We start from the raw sequence: 25172 nt of genomic DNA on the forward strand, positions 1-25172 counted from the left end.
CTCCCCTTTCTGGTTGTTGGCAACGTACCCATCTATGGCTTGTGATATCCGTTTGCAGAATGCCTTATCAGCCACGAGGGCCATGTCCAGCCACCATGGGGGGCATTGCACCCGGCCCATCTCCGGCCTCACATCCATGTGGTGTGGCACGTGGTCGGAGATTATGATTGTAGAGCACTCCGTTCCTACGACGCGTTGAAGCACCGCTTTTCCCACTATAAAATGCTGATGCTGGTGTAGACCCTGTGTACCTGAGAGAAGAAGGAGAACTCCTTCTTCCCTGGGCGTGTGAACCTCTGTGGGTTCACTGTCTTCATCTGTTCCATGAACACTCCCACTTCCTTTGCTTTGATCTTTTGTTGTTTGATTTTTTTCCCCCCGATTTGGGGTTTGACCTGTCTGTCCGTGGGTCCTATACACTGTCAAAGTTCGGCCACCCATGATGAGTCGGTGTGTGTCTATGTGGGAATTTCTGCCATGGGCTTTTTCATGAATTTCATATCGTCCCAGTATGCTTTGTTAAATTCTGCCCAGCGCTTGGTCAGGTCTGCACAATGTCCTAATACACCTGATGAGTCGGTGTGTGTCTATGTGGGAATTTCTGCCATGGGCTTTTTCATGAATTTCATATCGTCCCAGTACACTTTAACAAGGACCATTGGAGCCATTTCCAGGATGCCAGTCATCATGACGTACCGTTCCCCTTGGTCAGTAACCATCCTCGTCGCTGTAAATGCTGTCTTCTTATTGAGCAATATGGCCACCTTCCTTACCCTTGTCCAGTAGCATGAATGGTACCTCTGGCCCACCCAGCTGCTTCTTACCTGCAGTCGGTCCTTCTACCTCAGGTGGGTATCCTGGAGGAAGACGATGTACAGGACCTTAGTTAGGCCTCATTTGGAATATTGTGTACAATTCTGGTAGCCACACTACCAGAAGATTGTGAATGCTTTGGAGTGGGTTTACTTGCATGTTGACTAGCTGAGTGGTTTTCATGCTGTAAACCTCGAGAAATGATGGCAACAATAAAAGTGGCGCTGGTCACCCTGCCAACGGTACTGGGAAAGGCGACTAGAGACTCAGGAAGCAACGATCAGAGAGCTGGAGAAGGTCTCGACCAACCAGTGCGATCAGATTGCCATCCTGGAGTCAGAAATGGCAAGGTTGGTGGTGACGCAAGGGACACTAAAGGTGAAGGACGAGGATCAAGATAATCGGTTGCGCCGCCAGAACATCCGCATTGCGAGTCCGTCCACCCTTCCTCCTCCTGTGCCCTGCCGCTACCTTTCCCTCCTTTCTGAGACTTAACTCCAGAATTCTGCACTGTAAATTCTATGATAATCTATGATTCTATGATAATCTATGATAACTTATAAAGAGGTGGTTCAGTCCCACACAAATAGTCTCTCAGTGACTCGATACCCTGGGGTATCTTGTTCAATGCTGGTGGCGTTGTTGTCTTCCCAACCTGTGGTTGTGGAAGAACTCGTCTACATCTGCCAGTTCGATTAAATAATATTCCCTGCCATGGAACGTCACTCAGACCTTGGTGACAGCATTCTAAACCACATCTTGTTTTTATAAAGAGCTGCCTTGGCTTTGTTAAATTCTGCCCAGCGCTTGGTCAGGTCTGCACAATGTCCTAATACACCCGGATCGAGTGAGCCTCCCAGATGCAGGACCTTGTGCATCTCGCCCAATTTAATATCTTTTCCTGGTCTTGGTACAGGTGCAGCTTCGCAATGATGGCCGGTGGCTTTTCCCCAGGATTGGACTTTGGCTGGAGTGATCTGTCGGTTCTGTCTACTTCTGAAGGTATGGGGAAGCTTGCCCTTCCCACCGGTTTGCCTAGCATTTGGGTCACAGGGTTCTTGCCATTGTTCCCTCTAGTAGGCCCACAATGCGGAGGTTCTGGCGGCGCAATCAATTTTCTTGATCCTCATCCTTCACCTTTAGTGTCCATTGCGTCGCCACCAACCTTGCCATTTCTGACTCCAGGATGGCAATCTGATTGCACTGGTTGGTCGAGACCTTCTCCAGCGACTAGGGGCTTTTCACAGGAATTTCATTGCAGTGTTAATGTAAGCCTAACTTGTGACACTAATAAAGATTATTATTATCCAGCCTCCCCTCATAACTCAAACCATCAAGTCCCGGTAGCATCCTAGTAAATCTTTTCTGCACTCTTTCTAGTTTAATAATATCCTTTCTATAATAGGGTGACCAGAACTGTATTTAGTATTCCAAGTGTGGCCTGACTAATGTCTAGTACAACTTCAGCAACACGTCTAACTCCTGTATTCAATGTTCTGACCAATGAAACCAAGCATGCCGAATGCCTTCTTCATCATCCAGACCACCTGTGACTCCACTTTCAAGGAGCTATGAACCTGTACTCCTCGATCTCTGTTCTATAACTCCCCCCAACTCCCTACCATTAACTGAGTAGGTCCTGCCCCGATTCGATCGACCAAAATGCTCCACCTCACATTTGTCTCAATTAAACTCCATCCTCCATTTATCGGCCCACTTACCCAACTGATCAAGATCCCGTTGCAATCCTTGATAACTGTCTTCACTGTCCACTCTGTCAGGTCAGTCAGGGGGATAGTTAGGTGGTGGGGTGGTAGTCGGGTCGGCTGTTAATTGTTGGAGGGGTGTATCGAGGTTATTCATGAAGGCCCGTCTTGCATCTTTGACTTTGTCTATATATATCTTTCTGGAACATACCTCTTCATTCATCTGAGGAAGGAGCTGTGCTCCGAAAGCTAGTGTTTGAAAGAAACCTGTTGGACTTTAACCTGGTGTTGTAAGACGTCTTACTGTACTCTGCCACCAATCTTGTTGTCGCCTGCAAACTTACTAACCATGCCTCCTAAATTCTCATCCAAATCATTAATATAAATAACAAATAACAATGGACCAGCACAGATTCCTGAGGCACACAGCTGGTCACAGGCCTCCAGTTTGAAAAACAACCCTCAACAACCACCCTTTGTCTTCTGTCGTCAAGCCAATTTTGTATCCAATTCGCTGTCTCACCCTGGATACCATGAGATTTAACCTTATGCAACAACCTACCATGAGATACCTTGTCAACGGCCTTGTTGTCCATGTTGACAACTTCGACTGCACCGCCCTCTTGGTTGAAAACGCATGAGACATGGTCGGAGAATAGCCGGGGGGGGGTGGGGGGTGAACGGCGGACGCCGGATGCCGAATTCTCTGGCGCCGGTTTACAGGCGGGGATCGCGCCGCGCCAGTCGGGGTCCGTTGGCAGCGGCCCCCCCGGCAATTCTCCAGACCCTGATGAGCCGAGCGGCCACCCGTTTTCGGCCAGTCCCGCCGGCGTGAAATAGACATGCTCCACCACGGCGAGACATGGCTTGGAGGGCGGCTTGCGGAGTCCTCAGGGGGGTGCGGGGGGAATCCGGCCCCGGGGGGGGGGCCCCCATGGTGGCTTGGCCCGCGATCGGGGCCCACCGATCTGCAGGCGGGCCTGTGCCATGAGGGCATTCTTTGCCTCCGCGCCGGCCTCTGTAAGGCTCTGCCATAGCCGACGCGGAGAAGAAACCCCTGGCCATGCGCCAGAACACGCCGGCAGTCCTGCGCATGCGCCAACTCGCGCCGGCCCACTGCGGCTCTTCCTCTGGAGGATTCCGCAACTTCCGGGCCGCCCTTGGCGCCGGTACGGGCGTCCCCGCCAATTGAGGGAGAATCCCGCCCATGATTTTCCACTCACAAAGCCATTCTGAGTGTTCCTAATCAGTCCTTGCCTCTCTAAATGCCTGTAAGATCCTGTCTGTCAGAATACCTTCTGCAACTTACCCACCACAGACGTTAGGCATCTGTAGTTCTCAGGCTTTTCCCTGTGGCCCTTCTTAAAGCAATGCACAACATTTGCTACCCTCCAATGTGCAGGCACCTCACATGTGGTTGTCAATGATTCAAATATCTCTGCCAGGGGACTTGTAATTCCCTCCCTCGCCTCCCACAACGTCCTGGGATACATTTCATCAGATCCCGGAAATTTATCAACTTGATGCGCTTTAAGACTTCCAGCATCTCCTTCTCTGTAATATTTACACTCCTCAAGACATCACTATTTATTTCCCCAAGTTCCCTGACACCCATGCTTTTCTCAACAGTAAAATTTGATGAGAAATATTTATTTAAGATCTCACCCATCTCTTGTGGATCCACACATAGATGTCCTTGTAGATCCTTAGGAGGCCCTACTTTGATGGCATCCTTGAGCTCCTGGAGTTTCTGCATTAGGAACTCCCTCCATTCATTCATCCGCGGTATGAGCCCTGTGTGTGGTCATACGGTTCCTCCCAATCAGGTGTGACTGGGACTTGCCACCCCATGTGCTTTCCACCCCCTTGGTCCTTCTCGCAAGGCTCTTACTGCCTTTGCCATCTTTCTGGCCTGGAGTTGCTGCTGCTTGGCATGCCTTGTCTTGATGGTATTGGAGGAGGGTGAGGGGTCTTTCTCCCGGTTTCAGTGATCTATTTTGGGCTGAAAGCGCCTAAATCTCAGTTTCCAGGAGGAGAGCCACCTTTCATGCATCCGCTCAGAACATACCTGTCACCGGAAGTCCAGTGTGTATATTATGGGTAAGTGAATCACTGAGTGAATGGATCTGAGTAGGGTAGCAGGAGTAGGGTGGGTAATTGGATTCGGTCAGGTAGTCAGGTTGGGACATATTTAGGTCAGTCAGGGGGATAGTTAGGTGGTGGGGTGGTAGTCGGGTTGGCTGCTAATTGTTGGAGGGGTGTATCGAGGTTATTCATGAAGCCTGTCTTCTCAACCTTGCCCCTTGCCTGAGGTGTGGTAATCCTCAGGTTAGATCACCACCAGTAAAGGGAAAAACAACCGATGGTCATCTGGGACTATGATGACTTTACATAGAAAGGGGACTCAGGGAGTCAGTATGAGTGATTGGAGGAAGTCGATTCTGGAGTTAGACTCGGGTTTTTCTGTCTAACATTTCCTGGGTAAGTGTAAAAGCTGCGAGACTCAACGACTCGCCAGGTAAAAATTTACACATTTGCTTTTGAAGTTTCACTGTATACAAAAGAGCTCAAAGAATGCTCATTACTCCTTAAATCCCTGGGCATTGACTGGCCAGCGCTAAACTGCTATTTCAACTGCTCCGCAAGGTCTGCCCCATCTCCTTCCCCCTTCAAGTTATTTATTACCTTATTAATACACACAACTATTTACAATAATAGTCCATTAGAAAATGGTGGGGGGAACATAGTATAGTCACTCAAAATTTCAGTCTTTCAGGAGATTTCTAAACTCTCTGAGAACACCTCAGCTCTCTGGTTGGCTCTGCCTCAGTTGAGATAGCGATGCCTTGAGCAGCAGTTGGGTGGTTTGCAATTTCAGGAAGTGTGTTAGTGCAGACATCTGTTTCAGTTCCCATTGAGTCCTTTCTCTGGAGTAACCCCACTGAACTTGTCACTATTGGAGGGAATGCTCCTGAATTCCTGAATGATGTTCTAGATTACACACTGGAGTTCAGGTTTTTTTATGATCAAGCCAGGTGCATTCTGTTTGGTTCAGCACTTAATTTGGATACGGCCAAAACAGATAGAATCTCAGAATTTGCATCTTTCCAGAGGGTGATCTCCCCTCAACAATAGCATTTATCAAAATTTCTGGGTTGTTTACTCATTTTATTTTATTTTGTCTCCTGCTTTGCTCAGTGAGTTTCTGCTCTATCTGTTGTGCGCACTCAATTCTGCCCTCTCAATTTGTAAATCCTTGAGCAATACCTGATATACCTGGCCTACCTGCACTAACTCAAGTGCACCTTTTCCACACTCTCAATCGCATGAGTAATTTCCATGGCTTTCTCTTGGGGATAGCTCAGGGCATAAGATACTGCAAAAACTTGTGGTAAGCTTTTTTGGGAGACCTTTAAGGTTCAGGAAAATCTAAAATAAAAAAAGCTAAGATGAACTATGAACGGAAACAAGCAGAAAACATAAATACTCAAACCAAAAGCTTCTATCAGTATATAAAGAGGAAGAAAATAGCTAAAGTAAATGTTGGCCCTTTAGACGATGATACTGGTGAAGAAATAATGAGGTTATAGGGCTGGATTCGCCGATTTAGAGACAACGGGCGGGATTCTCCCCTACCCAGCGGGGCGGGGGGGTCCCGGCGTGATGGAGTGGCGGGAACCACTCTGGCGTCGGGCCGCCCCAAAAGGTGCGGACACCTTGAGGGGCTAGGCCCGCGCCGGAGTGGTTTCCGCTCCACCGGCTGGTGTGGAAGGACTTTGGCGCCACGCCAGACAGGGCCGAAAGGACTTCGCCGGCCTGCGTAAGTCCACGCATGCGCGAGAGCGTCAGCGGCTGCTGATGTCATCCCCGCGCATGCGCAGGGAAGGGGGTCCCTTCCGCCTCCGCCATGGTGAAGACCATGGCGAAGGCGGAAGAAATAGAGTGCCCCCACGGCACAGGCCCACCCGCGGGTCGGTGGGCCCCGATCGCAGGCCAGGCCACCCCCAGGACCCCGGAGCCCGCCCGCGCTGCCTGCTCCCGCCGGTAAGGTAGGTGGTTTAATCCACGCTGGCTGGAGAGGGTTGACAGCGGCGGGACTTCGGCCCATCGCGGGCCGGAGAATCGGCGGGGGGTGGGCCCGCCGACCGGCACGCGCGATTCCCGCCCCTGCCGAATCTCTGGTGGTGGAGAATTCAGGACACGGCGGGGGCGGGATTCACGCAAGCCCCCGGCGATTCTCCGACCCGGCGGGGGTCAGAGAATCCCGCCCAATGTCCTGACTCCGATGTGGGAATGGTAGCGTTTTACAACCAGAACATCAGCGCAAAACGGCCACCGTTCCTCCGTCTGGTGGGAGGCTAGCAGGCAGGCAGCGTAGAGCACCCGATTCTAGCTGCTGATACTACCAGAGAATTGGCAGATCCGTGGCCGCACATGCGCACGGCGGCGGCCTGCAGCAGCCGCGCTGTGCTATATGCGTCGGCGGGTGCGGACCTGGCCTGCCAAATAGTGCCCCCCCTTTGGCCAGGCTGTCCATCCCCGGACCACCCCGCACCAGTTCCCCCAGCCCCTGCCACAGCACCCCCTGCCCGCGGATCGGCTCTCCCCTGACTGTGGCGGCGCTGGACTCAGTCTGCAGCCGCCACGCTGAGTTCCCGAAAAAAAACATGAGAGACCCACGTCGTTGGGAACTCAGCCGGTTGGGGGCGGAACATCGGGGGGTGGGCCTCAGGCAACATCCTGAGGCCATCCATGCAGCATGCGGTGTTCTCCTAGAGTTCCCTGTTTTGGAGGGGGCGGAGCATCGCAAAAGCGGTGCTGCCCCCAATTTTGGCACCAACGTGGATTCTCCAGCTGATCGACGAACGCAATTTTGGTGTAGGAGACCGGAGAATCCCGCCCATGGTATTTCAAAACTTCCTGAATTCTGGAAAGGTCCCGGTGGATTGGACGCATGCTAATGTAATGCCGCTATTCACAAAGGGAGAGAGGCAAAGTGTAGGAAACTATAGACTGGTTAGCTTTACCTCTGTGGTGGGGAAGTTGCTGGAATCAATCATTAGAGATGACTGAACATTTGGAAAGTCAACGTTCAATCCATCTTTGTCAGCATGGTTTCATGAAGGGTAAGTCCTGATTGACAAACTTACTTGAGTTCTTTGAGGATGTAACCAGCAAGGTGACTAATGGACCCAGAAAGTGTTTGACAAGGTGCTGCACAAAAGACTGATCCAGAAGGTGAGATCGCAGGGGATTGGGGGTAGTGTATTAGATTGGATAGAAGATTGGCTGAGGGTTGGGATAAATGGGTCCTTGTCTGATGAACTGTAACCAGCGGGATGCCACAGGGGTCAGCCCTTGGACCTGAACTTTTTACAATCTATATAAATGATATACAAGCAGCAACAGGGTGTATCGTAGCAAAATTTGCGAATGATACTGAAATTGGTGGGAAAGCAGGCAGTGCAGAGGAGATAAAGAGTTTACAGAAAGATATAGATAGGCTAGGAGAACGGGCCAAAATTTGACAGGTGGAACTTAATGTGGATAAGTGAGGTTATCCATTTTAGCCAATAAAATAGAAAGGCAAATTATTATCTCAATCGAAAGCAAATTGAAATTTGTCTGGGTAGAGGGATCTGGGTGTCTTTGTTCATGAATCGTAGAAAGCCAGTATGTAGGTACAGCATGTAATTCAAAAGGCAAATGGAATTTTAGCATTTATTGCAAAAGGGGCTGCACGGTTGCACAGTGGTTATCACAGTTGCTTCACAATTCCAGGGTCTCAGGTTTGATTCCTGGCTTGGATCTGTGCGGAGTCCGCACGTTCTCCCCGTGTTTGCGTGCGTTTGCTCCGGGTCCTCCGGTTTCCTCCTACAGTCCAAAGATGTGCAGGTTAGGTGGATTGGCCATGCTAAATTGCCCTTAGTGCCCAAACAAAAAAGGTTAGGTTGGGTTATGGGGATAGGGTGGAGGTGTGGGGTCAGGGTGAAGGTATAGGCTTAGGTAGGGTGCTCTTTCCAAGGGCCGGTGCAGACTCGATAAGCCAAATGACCTCCTTTTGCACTGTAAATTCTATGATTCTATGACTGGAGTATAAAAGTAGAGAAGTGTTGCTGCAATTGTATATAGGGTGTTGGTGAGACCACATCTGGAGTGATGATTTCCTTATTTGAGGAAGGATGTGGTGGCATTGCAGGCAGTTCAAAGGAGGTTCACCATATTGATTTCGGGAATGAAAGGTTTGACATATGAGGAGAAATTGAACAGTTTGGGTTTATGCTCACTGGAGTTTAGAAGAATGAGAGTGGATCTGATCGAGGTGTATTAAATATTAAAAGGGATTGATGAAGTAAATGTAGACCAAACGTTCCCCCTTGTGGGGCAAAGTGGAGTTAGAAGTCACAGATATAGGCTGAGAGGTGGTAGATATAATGCTGAGATGAGGAGGAACTACTTCTTGCAGAGAGTGGTGAATTTGTGGAACATGCTGCCCCATAGTGCGGCAGAGTCTGAATCGTTAAATGGTTTCAAGGAGGAGATAGATATATTACTGATTTTTTTTAATGAGTCAAAGGGATGTGGGGAACAGGCAGGGAGGTGGATTTGAGATGAGGAAGAGATCACCCATGATCTGATTGAATGACAGAGCAGGCACGAAGGGCAGAATTTCCTATTGCTGTTCTGAAGTCCAATGTTCTTATGTCAAATCTTATTTTATGCTCAAAGCTTTTCCTGTACTTTAATGTTATTTACACCGCAAACGAATCTGTCTTGCAGCATGTCACTCAACAATGATCTAAATTTGAATAAATCTGCTGATTTTCTTAGTCCTTCCGTGCATGTCACAATCACCTCAACTGGAACTCTTACAGCAGTGTTAAACTTAAAACACTGCATGATGATAGATGGTCGGAGGTTGGAATAATCCTTTACCAATGTTACAAGGTCGTCAAAAAATTAGAATCAGGAATTTCTGGGAATGACAGGTTTCTAATGAGATTGTAGGATTGTGGTCCACATACTGTAAACAGAATGATGTTTGCTCATGCTCATTATCATTTCATTAGAGGTGAAGAAATAGCAAAGTCTTTCAATATACTGAATGATCATCAAAGAAAAGGACTTTGTGGAAGATGTTTCTTGGGTCGGGTGTGTGGATAGTTGACATCAAAAAGTGTTTTAAAAGATATTAAGGTAGATCAGTCTCCTGGGCCTGATGGGATTTACCCCGGAATACTGAGGGAAGCAAGGGAGGAAATTGCTGGGTCCTTGTATCCTCATTGGCTACAGGTGATGTCCCAGAATACTGGAGAATAGCTAATGTGGTACCGCTATTTAAGAAAGGTCACAGGGATAATCCAGGAAATTATAGGCCGGTGAGCCTCACATCGGTAGTAGTGACACATAGTGTTGAGGATTGTCAGAGGTTACAACAAGACATAGGTTGGAGACTTGGGCAGAGAAATGGCAAATGGAGTTTAGTCTGGACAAGTGTGAGATAATGCATTTTGGTAGGTCTAACATAAAGGGGAAATATACAGTAAATGGCAAAACTCTCAGGAATATAGAAAGTCAAAGAGATCTGGATGTACAGGAACACAGATCTTTGCAAGTGGCAACACAAGTGGACAAGGTAGTCAAGATAGCATACAAAATGCTTGCCTTCATTGGACGGGGCATTGAGTATAAAAACTGGCACGTCATGCTACAGTTGCATAGAACCTTGGTAGGGCCGCATTTGGAATATTGCGCACAATTCTGGTCGCCACACTAACAGAAGGATGTGGAGGCTTTGGAAAGGGTGCAGAGGAGGTTTACCAGGATGTTGCCTGATCTGGAGGGTGTTAGTTATGCAGAGAGGCTGAATAGACTTGGACTGTTTTCATTACAATGACGGAGGTTGAGGGGCGACCTGAAAGAGATCTACAAGATTATAAGGGGCATGGATAGAGTGGATGGGCAGACACTCTTTCCCAGGGTGGAGGGGTTAGTCCAGGGGGCATAGGTTTAAGGTTTGTGGGGGAAAGTTTAGAGGAGATGTGCATGGCAGGTTTTTTATGCAGAGTGCCTGGAATGCGTTGCCAGGGGAGGTTGTGGAAGCAGATACATTAACGGCGTTCAAAAGGAATCTCGACAAACACATGGATAGGATGGGTATAGAGGGTTACGGCACTAGGAAGTGCTGAGGGTTTTGGCCAAGGGTGGCATCATGATCGGTACAGGCTCGGAGGGCCGAAGGGACTGTTCTTTGAACCCAGTGTTTAGTCTCTGGGTCATTTTGAACTTTGAAGTCAGACCTTTCCCCCCTGATTCCAGGAGCTGATGACTGCAGTCCCGATTTACCTTGTTGCCAAATATTCCACAATACTTGGCAGGTGAAAGTTGACAAAATTTGTTTGTTTAGGTTTAATGACATGCAAATGAGGACAAACAATACCACCCTAATCCTTAACTCCCCGGGCGCGGACTGCAGGCTAAACGACTTCAATCACTGCTTCGCGAGTGTGGACGGGTGCTCTGCGAGTTAACCGATCAATTGTCACTCTGCAAGTTTGGACTCACGCTCTGCCGCTCCACGGGTTCTGCCGCGCCACCACGGTAACTGTGATTCAGGCAAGTCCCACAAAACTGTCTGAAGCTTCCGACTCTAGTTCAGAGTTGGAGATTTGAGGAGGGTCCGGCAGAGAAAGGCAAATGGTGGTCGGAAGTTCAAACTTCCCAGGTAATTCCCAAATCGGTGAGTGCACCTGGACATCTGTGGGACCCCAATGCATATCTTGGGTTATCTGGATCCTGATAATCTGGAGATTGAATGATCTGAGCCATAATTGTTTGCTGTCAGCGTTGGGGAGGGAACTATACCAGTCAATTGTTTTTCATTGCAGTGTTAATATAAGCCAATTTGTGACACTAATAAAGCTTATTATTATTATTATGAATGTTTTCTTACCTTTTATTTCTTTTAACAGCATAGTAAATCACAAGTATTATAGCTACTAAGACCAGGAATGTGAGGACGGCACTTAAAGCTATGACTGAAGAAGGATGATCTGATGTTCTGGGCTCCTCTGCAAGAAAATGATGCAAATGTAACTTGCTATTTCACATTCCTTTTTGTGTATTTACTGATAATAACAAACTTCAGCCACTTTAACTGAAATGTACGACTGCCATTAAAAAGCTACATCACTGTCCAATATATAGAGAGTAAATCAGTTCTTCAATTTGGACTTAGAACATAGAACATAGAACGATACAGCGCAGTACAGGCCCTTCGGCCCACGATGTTGCACCAAAACAAAAGCCATCTAACCTACACTTATCGCTCTCTCTCTCTCTGTGATATACACACAGATCTCTACTCACATTGTTCATGGCAAATTGAAACGTGATAGGCTCAACTTTCATTTTTGTGTCACAAAGAAGGAAACAGGAAATTTTCCAATGTCATATTCCCAGCCCCTACCCAGTAGAGCTGATCAGCGTGATTTTCACCTGAGTGGAGGAGCTTCTGATTGAAATCAGACGTGCTGACCCCCAGCTATCTTGGGAGTGCAAATGAGGTCGGCAAATGGAAGGTTCAGTGACCACATCTTGGGTTCTATAAAACATACCGCCCTTCTACATGACTGCTATATTGCATTTGCCTGCCTAACTGCCAAACGAACCTCCATGTCAATCTTAAGAGAACGTTTGTGCTTCTGATTTCCTATGCATTTCCCCATTTGGAAAACAGTTCTATGCTTCTATTCTTCCTGACAAAGTGCACAACATTCTCATCCAAACCATTGATATAGATAACAAACAGCAATGGGCCCAGCACTGACTCCTGAGGTATACCATTAGTCACAGGCCTCCAGGCTGGCAAGCATCCTTCCACCATTACCATCTGCTTCCTATCATCAAGCCAATTGTATATCCAATTTGCCAGCTGTCACTGGATTCCATGTGATCTAATCTTCCAGAGCAGCCAACCATGTGGAACTATACTGAAGTTCATATAGACTTTGGGTGGGATTCTCCGACCTCCCCGCCGGGCTGCAGAATCGCTGGGGGACGGCGTGAATCCCGCCCCCGCCAGCTGGCGAATTCTCCGGCGCCGGGGTTTTGGCGGGGGCAGGAATTGCGCCGGTCGCTGGTAGAGCACCACCCGACGCTTCTCCGGTCCGCGATGGGCCGAGCGGCTGCCCATTTTAGGCTGGTCCCGCCGGCGTAAATTAGACCTGGTACTTACCGGCGGGACCTGGCTCTGCAGGCGGCCTCTGGGGTCCTCGGGGGGATGCGGGGAGATCTGGCCCTCCGCCATGGCCGGAGCAGAGACGAACCCCCCGCTGCATGCGCTGGGATGACGCCAGCACACGCTGGTGCTCCCGCACATGCGTCAACACGCGCCGGCCAGCGGAGGCCCTTCGATGCCGGTTGGCGCGGCACCAAGCCCCTTCCACGTCGGTTGGCGCGGCGCCAACCCCGCCGGCACCGGCCTAGCCCCTGAAGGTGCGGAATCCTCACCTTCCGCACCTTCCGGGCGGCCCGACGCCGGAGTGGTTCACACCACCCCTCGGCGCCAGGACCGCCCGCCCCGCCGGGTAAGGGAGAATCCCGCCGTACATCTTCTACCTTGCCCACGTCAACCTTCCTGGTCACTTCATCAAAGAACTCGAACAAGTTTATAAGGCTTGATCTCCCATGCACAAAGAACAAAGAAATGTACAGCACAGGAACAGGCCCTTCGGCCCTCCAAGCCCGTGCCGACCATGCTGCCCGACTAAACTACAATCTTCTACACTTCCTGGGACGGTATCCCTCTATTCCCATCCTATTCATGTATTTGTCAAGATGCCCCTTAAATGTCACTATCGTCCCTGCTTCCACCACCTCCTCCGGTAGCGAGTTCCAGGCACCCACTACCCTCTGCGTAAAAAACTTGCCTCGTACATCTACTCTAAACCTTGCCCCTCTCACCTTAAACCTATGCCCCCTAGTAATTGACCCCTCTCATCAATCATCTTAGTGACCTCCTCGAAAAACTCTATCAAGTTAGTGAGACACAACCTCCCCTTCACAAAACCATGCTGCCTCTCACTAATACGTCCATTTGCTTCCAAATGGGAGTAGATCCTGTCTCGAAAAATTCTCTCCAGTAATTTCCCTACCACTGAAGTAAGGCTCACCGGCCTGTAGTTCCCTGGATTATCATTGCTACCCTTTTTAAACAGAGGAACAACATTGGCTATTCTCTAGTCCTCCGGGACATCACCTGAAGACAGTGAGGATCCAAAGATTTCTGTCAAGGCCTCAGCAATTTCCTCTCCAGCCTCCTTCAGTATTCTGGGGTAGATCCCATCAGGCCCTGGGGACTTATCTACCTTAATAATTTTTAAGTCACCCAACACCTCGTCTTTTGGGATCTCAATGTGACCCAGGCTATCTACACACCCTTCTCCAGACTCAACATGTACCAATTTCTTCTCTTTGGTGAATACTGATGCAAAGTATTCATTTAGTACCTCGCCCATTTCCTCTGGCTCCACACATAGTGCTGAGGGGAAAGGACTGAGGGGAAAGTGCTGAGGGGAGAGAGCTGAGGGGAGAGGGTTGAGGGGAAAGGGCTGAGAGTGCTGAGGGGAAGTCCTGAGGGGAGAGTGCTGAGGGGAGAGAGCTGAGGGGAAAGGGCTGAGGGGAGAGTGCTGAGGGGAGAGGGCTGAGGGGAGAGGGCTGAGGGGAGAGGGCTGAGGGGAGAGTGCTGAGGGGAGAGTGCTGAGGGGAGAGGGCTGAGGGGAGAGTGCTGAGGGGAGAGTGCTGAGGGGAAAGGGCTGAGGGAAGAGTGCTGAGGGGAGAGGGCTGAGGGGAGAGGGCTGAGGGGAAAGGGCTGTGGGGAGAGGGCTGAGGGGAGAGTGCTGAGGGGAAAGGGCTGAGGGGAGAGTGCTGAGGGGAAGTGCTAAGGGGAAAGGTCTGAGGGGAGAATGCTGAGGGGAAAGGGCTGAGGGGAGAGGGCTGAGGGGAAGGGAGCCAGGCAGGGGGGGATCTCACTTGGTGACACGCCCCCGAACCCGGCATTGGAAATCTCCCGGTCCTTGGGTGCACCAGCTATGCCCTGTGCCCTCTGCTCGTGCACGGTGAGGGGCCGGAAGTCAGGTTTGCCATCTCCTGTTTGGGCCCGCTCTCGTTGGTTCTGGGTGCTCTTCTCCTGGGGGGGAAGGGCACACAAGTAACAGCATTGTTAGGCGGTCCGATGCAGGCAGCGGCAGTTGGGTCTATGTTGGCATGGGTGCAAAGGGCAAACGGGCAACTGCATGGGTGGCTGCAGCCATGTGGGTCACAGCTGTGGTTGTACCATCCACAGGGGGAAGGGGTGGGGGGTAGAGGGGTTGGTGCCATGGGCACATTGCTGGGTACTCACCCTGGCTGCCCTGAGTAGGTCGTTCACCTTTTTGTGACACTGCTCGCCAGTCCTGGTTGTCACCGCGATGGCCGTGCCCACCTCCCTCCACAGACACCGGGCCACATTGGCTGGGACCCTCTGACCGGGTCCGGGGTACAGGCGCCCCTTCCTCTCCTCAAGGGCATCCAGGAGCGACTCCAAGTCGTGGTCCGTGAACCGGGGTGCTGCTCGTCGTGGCGCCATCTTGCTCCGTCAGCGGTCTGTGCGCTCACGTCGCCTTATGTGCGCCGCGGAACCGTGTCGATTGCGTGGCGCCGCGTCTCTGACGCTACTCTGAGGCCACATCCCCGCACTTCCTGCCGTGCCCGTACTAGCCCCCGTGTGGACCGGAGAATGGGGCCCCGAAATGACCGTTGATGCCGGCATGCAACACTCTCATTTTGAAGCCGGATGTCAACACTTCGCTGATGTATGGGAGAATCCCGCCCAGAGTTCCAATGAGACTATGGCCGGGATTCTCCAATCCCGCGACCAAGTTCTGACGCCGGCGTGAAAAGCGGCGTGAACCACTCCGGTGTCAACGATCCTCAATTGTCCAGTATGCTCCCCTTCCTAGGGGGCGAGGTCGGCGCCGGAGTGGTCCCCGCAACTCCAGCCAGCACGGCACGGCCGGTGCGACTTCGCGAACGAGTGGAATCATGACGGCCATAGCGCGCATACGATGGGTTCTCGTCTCCGCTCGGGCCCCCGGGCAATATGGCGGAGACCTACAGTGTCCCGGCGCGGAGGAACAAAGACCCCCACAGAACCAGCCCGCCCGCCAATCGGTAGGTCCCAATCGCGGGCCAGGCCACCGTGGAGGCCCCCCCTGGGATCGAAACCCCCGCCCCCCCCTCTCCAGGATGGCCCCCGCAGACACACCTTCCAGGTCCCGCTGTGTGGGACCTGAGTAACCCACGCCTACGGACTTATCGGAGAATCCTGCCCCCTTTGCAGCTTTGGCACCCTCGGTAGAAAACCATTTAAATCCAAAACCGCCTCTCAGCGTTCACCGATTCCGCTTACACACGTCCACTCAAACCCAAGATGAAACAAACAGCAACTTTTTGGAGTGTTTAAGGAAGCTGGCTGAGACTTGCAAGTTCGAGTCTACCCTGAGTGAATCCCATGACAACTGTTTTTTCTGCGGGAAAAGGGGCACCGCCACTCAGAGCGCAATTAAGATTGCTGTCTCCCGCGAGAGCACGGAGCTGGGAGCCCAAGAACATTGAGGGATGGTAATATTGAATCTGGGGCACTCTGGAAGATATCTCCAAGATCCAACCCGGGCGGAGGTTCGGGAGACCTGGCAGTGGGGGGCTGCCCAAAAGATGGCGACTGCTGGCACAGGGATGAATCCGCGGAGCAGGGGTACCCAGGGGTACCCAGAAAGATGCCTAGGCCCAAGGCCCAGTGGCCCGCGTGACAACCAGCCCACCTGCTGCCCCTCCAGATGGTTCTGCCCTCCTCGTGACAACCAGGACTGCTTTGAGGGCCCCTACAAACAGCGGCACTGTATTACAGCACACTTGGTCACCCCATTTCGAGTGTCCCTTGTGGTAAATAGTTACCCCATTGACATGGAGCTGGATACTGAAGTAGATGTGTCTGTGCTCAGCCACCGCATATTTGAGGGCATTCGCACCTGCCTCCACACATTGACGCCCTGAGACACCGAGGCCAGGTTGACCATCTACACCAGAGGCCCGTTGGCCATTGAGCCCAGGTATCCGTGACTGAAAGGCACCACTCCGCTAACCTACCATTGGTGATCGTCTGTGATGGGGGACTAAGTTTGCTGGGTTTGGACTGGCTGTGCTATTTTAAACTCGATTGGCAGAGGATATGCCGCAAGAACCCGCATGACCTTCCCTGAGGTGCTCACAGACGGCCTGGGAATGATTAAAGGGACTGTGGCCTGAATCATCATAGACCCGCAGGCAGAGCCTTGTTATTTCCGCACCTGCCCGGTCCCTTATGCATTGCACGTTATTGCTAAATTGGACCGGCTCAAACATTTAGGGATCATCTGACCCGTACAGTGATTGGGCCGCCCTGGTCATGCCCGTACTCAAACCAAATGGTTTTGAGCATCTCTGTGGGGATTATAAAATGACGGTGAACCGTGCTTCCGTTTGCACCGATACCTGGTCCCCCACATCGAGGAGCTCTATGCAAAGCTGAACACAGGTCAAATGTTCACAAAACTCGACATGAGTCATGCATGTCTACAGTTAATACTGGACCAGAACTCTTGCCGGTTCTTCATCGTGAACACCCACAGGGGTTTATACGAATATACCTGGTTGCCGTTTGGGGTCTCGTCCGCATACATTATTTTCCAGCATGTGATGGAAAATACCCAGGGTGGCTGGCTACTTTGACGATACCTCATTAGTGGGGCGTCTGACTAGGAACATTTGACAAACCTTACTGAGGTCCTCCGGCATTTTGAACAGGCAGGCGCCCACCTCCGGCGGGAAAAATGTGTTTTCATGCCCCAAGGTCACTTATTTGGGGCATCGAGTGGGGCAGAATGGGTTGCACCCAGTAGAGGACAAGGGGTGCGGGCGATAAAACAGGCCCCGCCCCTGGTGGCCAGACAGAACTATACTCTTTCCTCGGATTAGTGAGATATTACTGGAAATTCATCCTGAACTTGGTAACACTCCCCAGTCCCCTCCACCTCTTGCTGTGATACTGACACCGTGTCAACAGCAGGTATTTGACAGGTAAAAAGGCAGTTGTCATCCTGAAAACTACTAACAAGCTTCGACCCACCAAGCTGTTGACATGTGGCAATGTGTGGCACAGTGGCTAGCACTGCTGTCTCACAGCACCAAAGACACGGGTTCAATTCTGGCCCTGGGTCACTATCTGTATGGCGTTTGTACGTTCTCCTTGTGTAGGTGTGGGTTTCCTCTGGGTGCTCCGATTTCCTCCCACAGTCAAAATATGCATGGGGTGGGTGGATTGGCCGTGATAAATTGCTCTTTAGTGTCCAGGGATGTGCAGGTTAGATTTTGGGGTTGCAGGGATAGGGCAAGGTGACGGGGATGGACATGGATGGAGTGCTCATTTGAAGGGCTGGTGCAGACTGGATGGGCTGAATGGCCTCCTTCAGCATTTAGGGATTCTATGATCCACTTATGGGGTGGGTGCGGTCCTCGCCCACTGCAGGGCTGATGAATTAGAATGACTAATCACATTACATGGCTGGCTTACGCTCAATTATGCACAGATCGAAAAGGAGGGGTTGGTAGTCATCTTTGGAGTGCGCAAATTCCATCAATATGTTTACGGGCACACTTTCACGGTCTACACTGACCACAACTCACCATTGGGCCTATTCAAAGAAGACTGAGGAATATTCCGACCGCGTCCACCAGGATCCAGCGTTGAGCCCTATGCCTTGGGCCACACTGCCCTGGCGCGAAGATCATGCACGCATTATGCCACCTCCATATGGCCGGCGACGCCTCCCTCCGCGGAGGAGGTGGTGGCTGCGCTCCACTTTATGGACTCATTGCCAGAGACGGCAGCACGAAAAAAGGGTAGGACAGAGATGGACCCACAGTATTCCTGGGTCCGCCACATGGTGCTGTACGGAGCCCAGCACAAGCCGTTACCTAACGATTTTAAGGCCTACATCTTCAAAATTCCAGAGCTCAGTCGAGAGGATGGCCTTTAGAGGACCAGCATGGTACTCCCAGAACACAGGCAAGACACCTTCATGCAGGACTTCCATAACGGACACCCGGGGGTGTCCAAGAGGAAGATCCTCACCCACAGTTACGTCTGGTGGCCAGGCCTTGGCACTGATGTAGAGAAGCTGGCCCAACGCATATCAGGACCAGTAGAAAGCTCCACCAGTGAGACCGTTAGAAACATAGAAACATAGAAACTAGGATCAGCAGGAGGCCATTCGGCCCTTCGAGCCAGCTCTGCCATTCATTGTGTTCATGGGTGATCATCCAAGCCTAATCAGGCTTTCCCCCCATATTCTTTTCAGGGATTGATGTTCCTGATCATTATAGATGCACACCCAAAGTGACTCAATGTCCACAGGATTCAAGCAGTGAACTTCAGCACTCATGGTATTCCGAAGGTTCTGATCTCCGACAACAGTGCTGCGTTCACTAGTGCGGGGTTCGGGCATTCATGTGCCGCCCTGTATCACCCGGTCTCAAACGGGCTGGCAGAATGGGCAGTCCAAACATTTAAGAGGGGGGTGAAGAAACTAATCAATGGAATCCGTTTAGTTACAGGACCACACTGCATGCAACCATGTGATGCCGGCTGAGCTATTCGACGTCTCCGGGTGCGGTTAAGCTTGGTCATTCTGCACATCAGGAAGAAGGTCTAACAGGGTCAAGAGCAGTCTGAAGCTGATGCGGGATGTTGGAGACCGCTTAACAGTTTCACTCCTGGGGACATCATCTGCGTCCGGAACTTTGGCGATGAAGCCACGTAGATCACAGGGATTGTGCTACGCCAAATGGGGCTGGTGGTATCATACTCTGTCCGGGCATTGAGCTGGGAATCTAACCGCCATGTGGACCACATTCGCAGCCACCTCCTAGAGCTGCCAGCGCCTGCCATTGGTGCCTCGATTCCACAGATCTCCCAGCCACAACCTCCGCTCCAACCGTCGACAGCCTAACGCCGTTTTCTCGGAACCCGACTCGGACTCCGATATGGACGTCCAGCTGCAGGAAGATGCAGATCCACGGCCATCACCACCTACACTGACACCGTCCTCGCCTGACACCGGCTCCACCGGTCCAGCCTCGACGCTAGCCGATCAGTCACCGATCAGGTATCCGCTTCCTGGGGCAAACCCTTCAACGCCGGAACACTAACACCAGGCAAAACAGACAAAGGATCCCATGGATCGGCCAGAGTACATGGACTCCGGATTTGGGGGTGGGGGGGGGGGGTTATGACCCCCTGTGAAGTAAGGGAGTGTTCACCATCTTATTCCCATTAATTCATAACGAGTATGAACTCCCCTGGTGATGTGGAGCTTCCCCCTTAACCCCTTAACAGGGAAGACTCCTCAGTGGGTGCTGGGTGGGGAGAGTGACCCTTCAGGGCATGGGAATTAGTAGTGCACTCCACTTTATGGACTCATTGCCAGAGACGGCAGCCCGAAAAAGGGGTAGGACAGAGATGGACCCACAGTATTCCTGGGTCTTCGTTATATCCGATCATGTGCCTGATGAGTGTCTCTCGCCCGTCGGATTCGGACTTGTGTATGACCACATTTCACCTATTGGTTCACATGGACTGTGTACTTACTGAAAACATTAGAATATAAGATACATTTTGTAACTTTTGTTATCCTACAAATCTCTATATATCTGTTAAGGTATGGCCGAGATGAAGGAGTAGTGTATTATAATTAATCTTGTTTAATAAGTTTTATTATTTTGTTAAATTGGCAGTCCTGTGACTCCTGTTCATCCACGGATCTAAACAAAAACTAAAAGTCAGGATGCCTCAAGTGAGGTTCCATCCTAGGATCTGACTTGTCCAGAAGTAATTTTAATTGCGATTGTACCAAAAGATATTCGAAAGAGCTGTCAGGCAGAATGCATATTCATGAATTATGTATCTTTCATGGATGGAATAAACAATCAATCTAGTTGCAATATATATTAAAAATGAAAATTTACAATATGTGGTTAATTTCCACAATTGTTGTCAATGGCCTGAAAATGTATTTAAAATGATAGTGTCATGGGCATGTCCCTTTAAGACATGGTTCCAGTGATGTCATTGTGTGGGTGGAGCTGGGTTGTGGCTCTGGGAGTTGGTTTTACTTTCGCTTTGGTTTGGGGCTGCTTTGTGGCTCTGAGTTTTTGCTTTCATTTTCACATTTGGCTGCTGTACTCAGAAAGAGAAGTATCTTGTCCTGTCTCTCTATCTGCATTACAAAAGCTGTTTCCAGACTACGTGATAACTTAAAAGAGATAACTGTTTTCTGGAAGAAATTCAAACCTGCTGTTTTAGAAAGGAAACAAGAGTATCCATGCCAAGTTTTAAAGACAGTAAATGGGTTGGGCCATACCTTTGAAAAGGGTTTTTTGGTTTATGGGATCTTGTTATCAAATTGGAACAGTAAAGGGGGGAAATTCATTAAGGGTTACACATAGATTACTGTAGCTGCGTGTGTTTATAAAAATGTTAACTAAATTCATATAATAAAGCTTGTTTTTTGATTAAAAGCGCCTAAGATCTCTGTTGAATAACACCTGAAATAACACCTCATCGTAACCAAAATCAATAAACAGTTGTAGGTCAGGTGAACTCCATGATATACTTTGGAGTTTTCTAAACCCTGGCCCATAACAATAGTAAGTAACCAATCTTCCTCTTAATGTTAAGGATTGCATGTAAGAGTCAAAGAAGCATTCAGAAAAACTACTCAATACCTGGTTTCTCCAATTCATTTTCAAATGAATCTATCAACATCCCATCAGTATACATTAACGATCCATTGTTGGGTTCAGGTTTTACTCCAATTAACTTACACATCAACGGATATATATGAATGCTGTCAAAAGGTTCTGACAGATAAGCACTCTTAAAATCAGGGCCAAAACCTCGGAAAATCATCTTCATGTCCATTTCTTTATTGTCAAATCCATGGTCTCCTTTATTAATGTAAATTATGATTCTCTGAAATGATAAATGGTCGATTGATGAATATCTCAATGGCTCCCACAATACTCAGACAATGAAAATTTCTTATATGACTACCTCTAGTTTCCAAAAATTACCTGTGTGTTTCAAATTAACAAAATTGTATAATCTCTTCCCTGAACCTGAGGACTTTTTGTGCCAGAATTTACAGTAAAAATACTAATGAAATTAAAGGCAATTTATCCATATTAATGTGCAAATCAGATAGCAACTTGAATATGTGCAGTTAAATGTTAAAATTTGGAAGTTATAGCTGCCTGCTGGAAAATTTAACCTCAGAAAAATAGAAATGAAGATGTAACAACTTTTTTCAATATGAAATGAACCAACTTGTTAAGGCAGTTTTTAGAAATTCATTCATGGTATGTGTTCATTATGGGTAAGGCCAGCATTTGTTGCCCATGTCTAATTGTCTTAAACTGAGTGACCCACTTGGCCATTTCAGAGAGCAATTAAGAGTCAACCACGTTACTGTGCGTCTGGAGTCACATGTAGGTCAGACTAAGTAAGGACAACAGATTTCCTTTCCTAAAGGACATTAGTGAACCAGATGTGTTTTTACTACAAACAAGGATAGTTGCCATGGTCATCATTAGTGAGATTAGCTTTTTATTCAAGATTTAATAACTGAATTTAAACTTCACTAGCTGTTGTGGCGGGATTTGAACCCATGTCCTCAGACCATTAGCCTGGCCTTTGAATCACTACACTACCATGTATTCTATAGAATCCCTACAGTGTAGAAGTAGGCTATTTGGCTCATCGAATCTGCACCGACCCTATGAAAGACCACCCTATCTCTCCAGTCTGGTGGCAAAATATGTTGGAAACAGAAATGATCAACAATTTCTAAACAAATTGAATGGGTGTTTGAGGGAAATACATTTGCCTGGTTACCGGAATAGAGTGAGGGAATCAGACTGACTTAATTGCTCTCCAGAGAATTTGGACTCAATGAGACAAAATACTGTGCGCAATAACCTTTATGATTATGTTGCACATAAATTCCCTATCTCAGTCTGGTCTACCAGAGGAAAGATAAACCTGCAGAATGACTCTATTTTAAGTTGTCCAGAGGTGGCACGGTACCACAGAACTGCTGCCTCACAGTGCCAGGGTCCCGGATTCATTCCTGGCCTTGGGTAACTGTCTGTGTGGAATTTGCACTTTAGCCCGTGTCTGAGTGGTTTCCTTCGGGTGCTCCGGTTTCCTCCCACAGTACAAAAATGTGCAGGTTAAGTGGATTGGACATGCTAAATTGCTCCTAGTGTCCAAAAATGCGCAACATAGGTGGGGTTATGGGGAGAGGGCGGGAGTTGGACTCAGTAGGGTGCTGTTTCAGAGGGTCGGTGCAGACCCGTTGGGCTGACACTTGGAAAGAGCACCTTACCTAGACTCACACCCTCACGCCATCCCCATAACTCACTAACCCCACCTAATGCTTTGGACACTAAGGGGCAATTTAGCATGGACAGGGTGGATAGGGAGAAGCTGTTCCCCTTAGTTGAAGGATCGGTTACGAGGGGACACAAGTTCAAGGTGAGGGGTGGGGGGTTCAGGGCTATTTGAGGAAAATGTTTTTACTCGGAGGGTGGTGATGGTCTGGAACATGCTGCCTGGGAGGGTGGTAGAGGCCGGTTGCCTCACATCCTTTAAAAAGTACCTGCATGAGCAATTGGCATGTCTTAACATTCGAGGCTATGCGCCAAGTGCTGGCAAATGGGATTAGAATTGGCAGATCAGGTGCCTTTCATGCGGCGGTGCAGACTCGATGGGCCAAATAGCCTCTTCTGTACTGTATTATTCTGTGATTCTGATTCTGTGACTCTGATAACATCCACGGCTGGGCCAAGTGCTGGCAAATGGGATTAGGTAGGTAGGTCAGGTGTTTTCATGCGGCGGTGCAGACCCGATGGGCCAAATGGCCTCTTCTGTACTCTATTATTCTGTGATTCTGATTCTGTGATCAAATGTTCAGATCATTTATTATTTAATTTATATAGAAAATAGAGATTCACATGTTTTGAATGAATTACTCTTTTCATGACCCTTATATAGTTAAAACATAAATAAAAGTATTTGTTACTTACCCCATTTACATTATAGCCAAGGTCTCCATAAACAAGGATTGGCAAAACACGATCATTTTTACTATAATGAAATCTTTCAGGAAACTCCTCCTTTTTATAGACTTTTAAATGAGGATGGGCATTCTTCAATGCCTGGTAAACTTCTTCTGTCTTTCCTTCCTTTGGTGAAAGCATCCCAAAGCCACCATAGTCTAAAAGCTCAAGTTTAATATTTTTGAAATCGATGAATTTTGACAGCCTGATTTCATTTACTTCAGGGGCTTTCTTTACGGTTGTCATCCCATGGTCTGAAGTTATTATGACATTTAGTTTTTCCTTCAGGTTGTGTCTCTCAATGTTGTCTATTAGGTAACCAATGGTTCTATCAATCTGCCGAATTATATCACGTCTCTCCTGTGTCTCTGGTCCCATTTTATGTCCAATATGATCAGGCTCGCCATAGTATAAAGTTACAAAATCAAAGTCTTCCTTTTCAAACCACTCCATGACAATATCAATGTTTATCCTCCATTCTGTCTCATTAGCATCTGGGTGAATAAGTGATTCCCCGAGAGATCTGTACAGTGCTTGTCCGCCGTATGTCACATTTCCTCCTGGGTAGTGGAAGGATGCAACTTTTTTTCCCTGTGAGGAGAATTCCTATTCATGAAAATATCCTTTTCTAATGGTTCAAGGCAAAATAGTGTGGTAGACAGTTCAATACCAAATAGTGTGGTAGACAGCTAAACAGGTCAGCAATAAAATAATAGAATTCCTACAGTGTAGAAGGAGGCAATTTGTCCCATCTGGTCTGCACAGAGCCTCCGAAATAGCACAGACCTGTCTCCCATCCTATTCCCGTAACCCCACCTAACCTGCACACCTTCGGACACTCAGGAGAAGTGGAGGAAACCCATGGCAGACATAAGGAGAATGTACAAACTCCACACTGACAGTTGCTCAAGGTCAGAATTTGGCGGCACGGTGGCACAGTGGTTAGCAGTGATACCTCACAGCTCCAGGGACCCGGGTTCAATTCCAGCCTCGGGTGACTGTGTGGAGTTTGCACTTTCTCCCTGTGTCTGCGTGGGTTTCCTCCGGGGGCTCCAGATTCCTCCCAAAGATGTGCAGGTTGTGTGGATTGGCTGTGATAAATTGCCAATGTCCAAAGGTTAGTTGGGTTACGGGGATAGGGTGGTGGTGTGGGCTTAAGTAGGGTGCTCTGACTTCCGGTGACGTTGATGTGCTGAGCGAGCGCACATCAGGTGGCTCTCCTCCCAACCAGAACCAAAAAGTCACTTTCAGAAGCATTTGTAGAGGTGAAAAGGTTGGTGGCGGCCCAGGGGAGTTTGAAGGGAAAGGTCGAGGACCAGGAGAACAGGTCCCGGCGGCAGAATATATGAATTATGGGCCTGCCGGAAGGCATCGAGGGCAGAGACCCGACAGACTATA

At 49.2% G+C, this 25172-nt stretch overlaps 1 protein-coding gene and 1 long non-coding RNA gene across 3 annotated transcripts in view; one reads left to right on the forward strand and one right to left on the reverse strand.

The window, feature by feature from the left end:
- The window catches only part of LOC140405555 (uncharacterized), a 120642-nt gene extending 108921 nt beyond the window's left edge, over positions 1-11721 (forward strand). For both annotated transcript variants that reach the window (XR_011938650.1, XR_011938651.1), the window contains exons 2-3: positions 1730-1815; positions 11492-11721. This is a non-coding gene — a long non-coding RNA (uncharacterized lncRNA). The remainder of the gene's footprint in view (positions 1-1729; positions 1816-11491) is intronic.
- The window catches only part of LOC140405554 (ectonucleotide pyrophosphatase/phosphodiesterase family member 7-like), a 132749-nt gene that overhangs the window by 13043 nt on the left and 94534 nt on the right, over positions 1-25172 (reverse strand). Inside the window, exons 3-5 of the mRNA XM_072494116.1 lie at positions 23742-24365; positions 21381-21627; positions 11473-11590 (exon numbers count right to left, since the gene is read on the reverse strand). Of these exons, the coding sequence (XP_072350217.1) occupies positions 11473-11590; positions 21381-21627; positions 23742-24365 (989 nt within the window). The remainder of the gene's footprint in view (positions 1-11472; positions 11591-21380; positions 21628-23741; positions 24366-25172) is intronic.

This window comes from Scyliorhinus torazame, unplaced genomic scaffold (genome assembly GCF_047496885.1).
Source record: "Scyliorhinus torazame isolate Kashiwa2021f unplaced genomic scaffold, sScyTor2.1 scaffold_51, whole genome shotgun sequence".
Classification (NCBI taxonomy): Eukaryota; Metazoa; Chordata; class Chondrichthyes; order Carcharhiniformes; family Scyliorhinidae; genus Scyliorhinus; species Scyliorhinus torazame.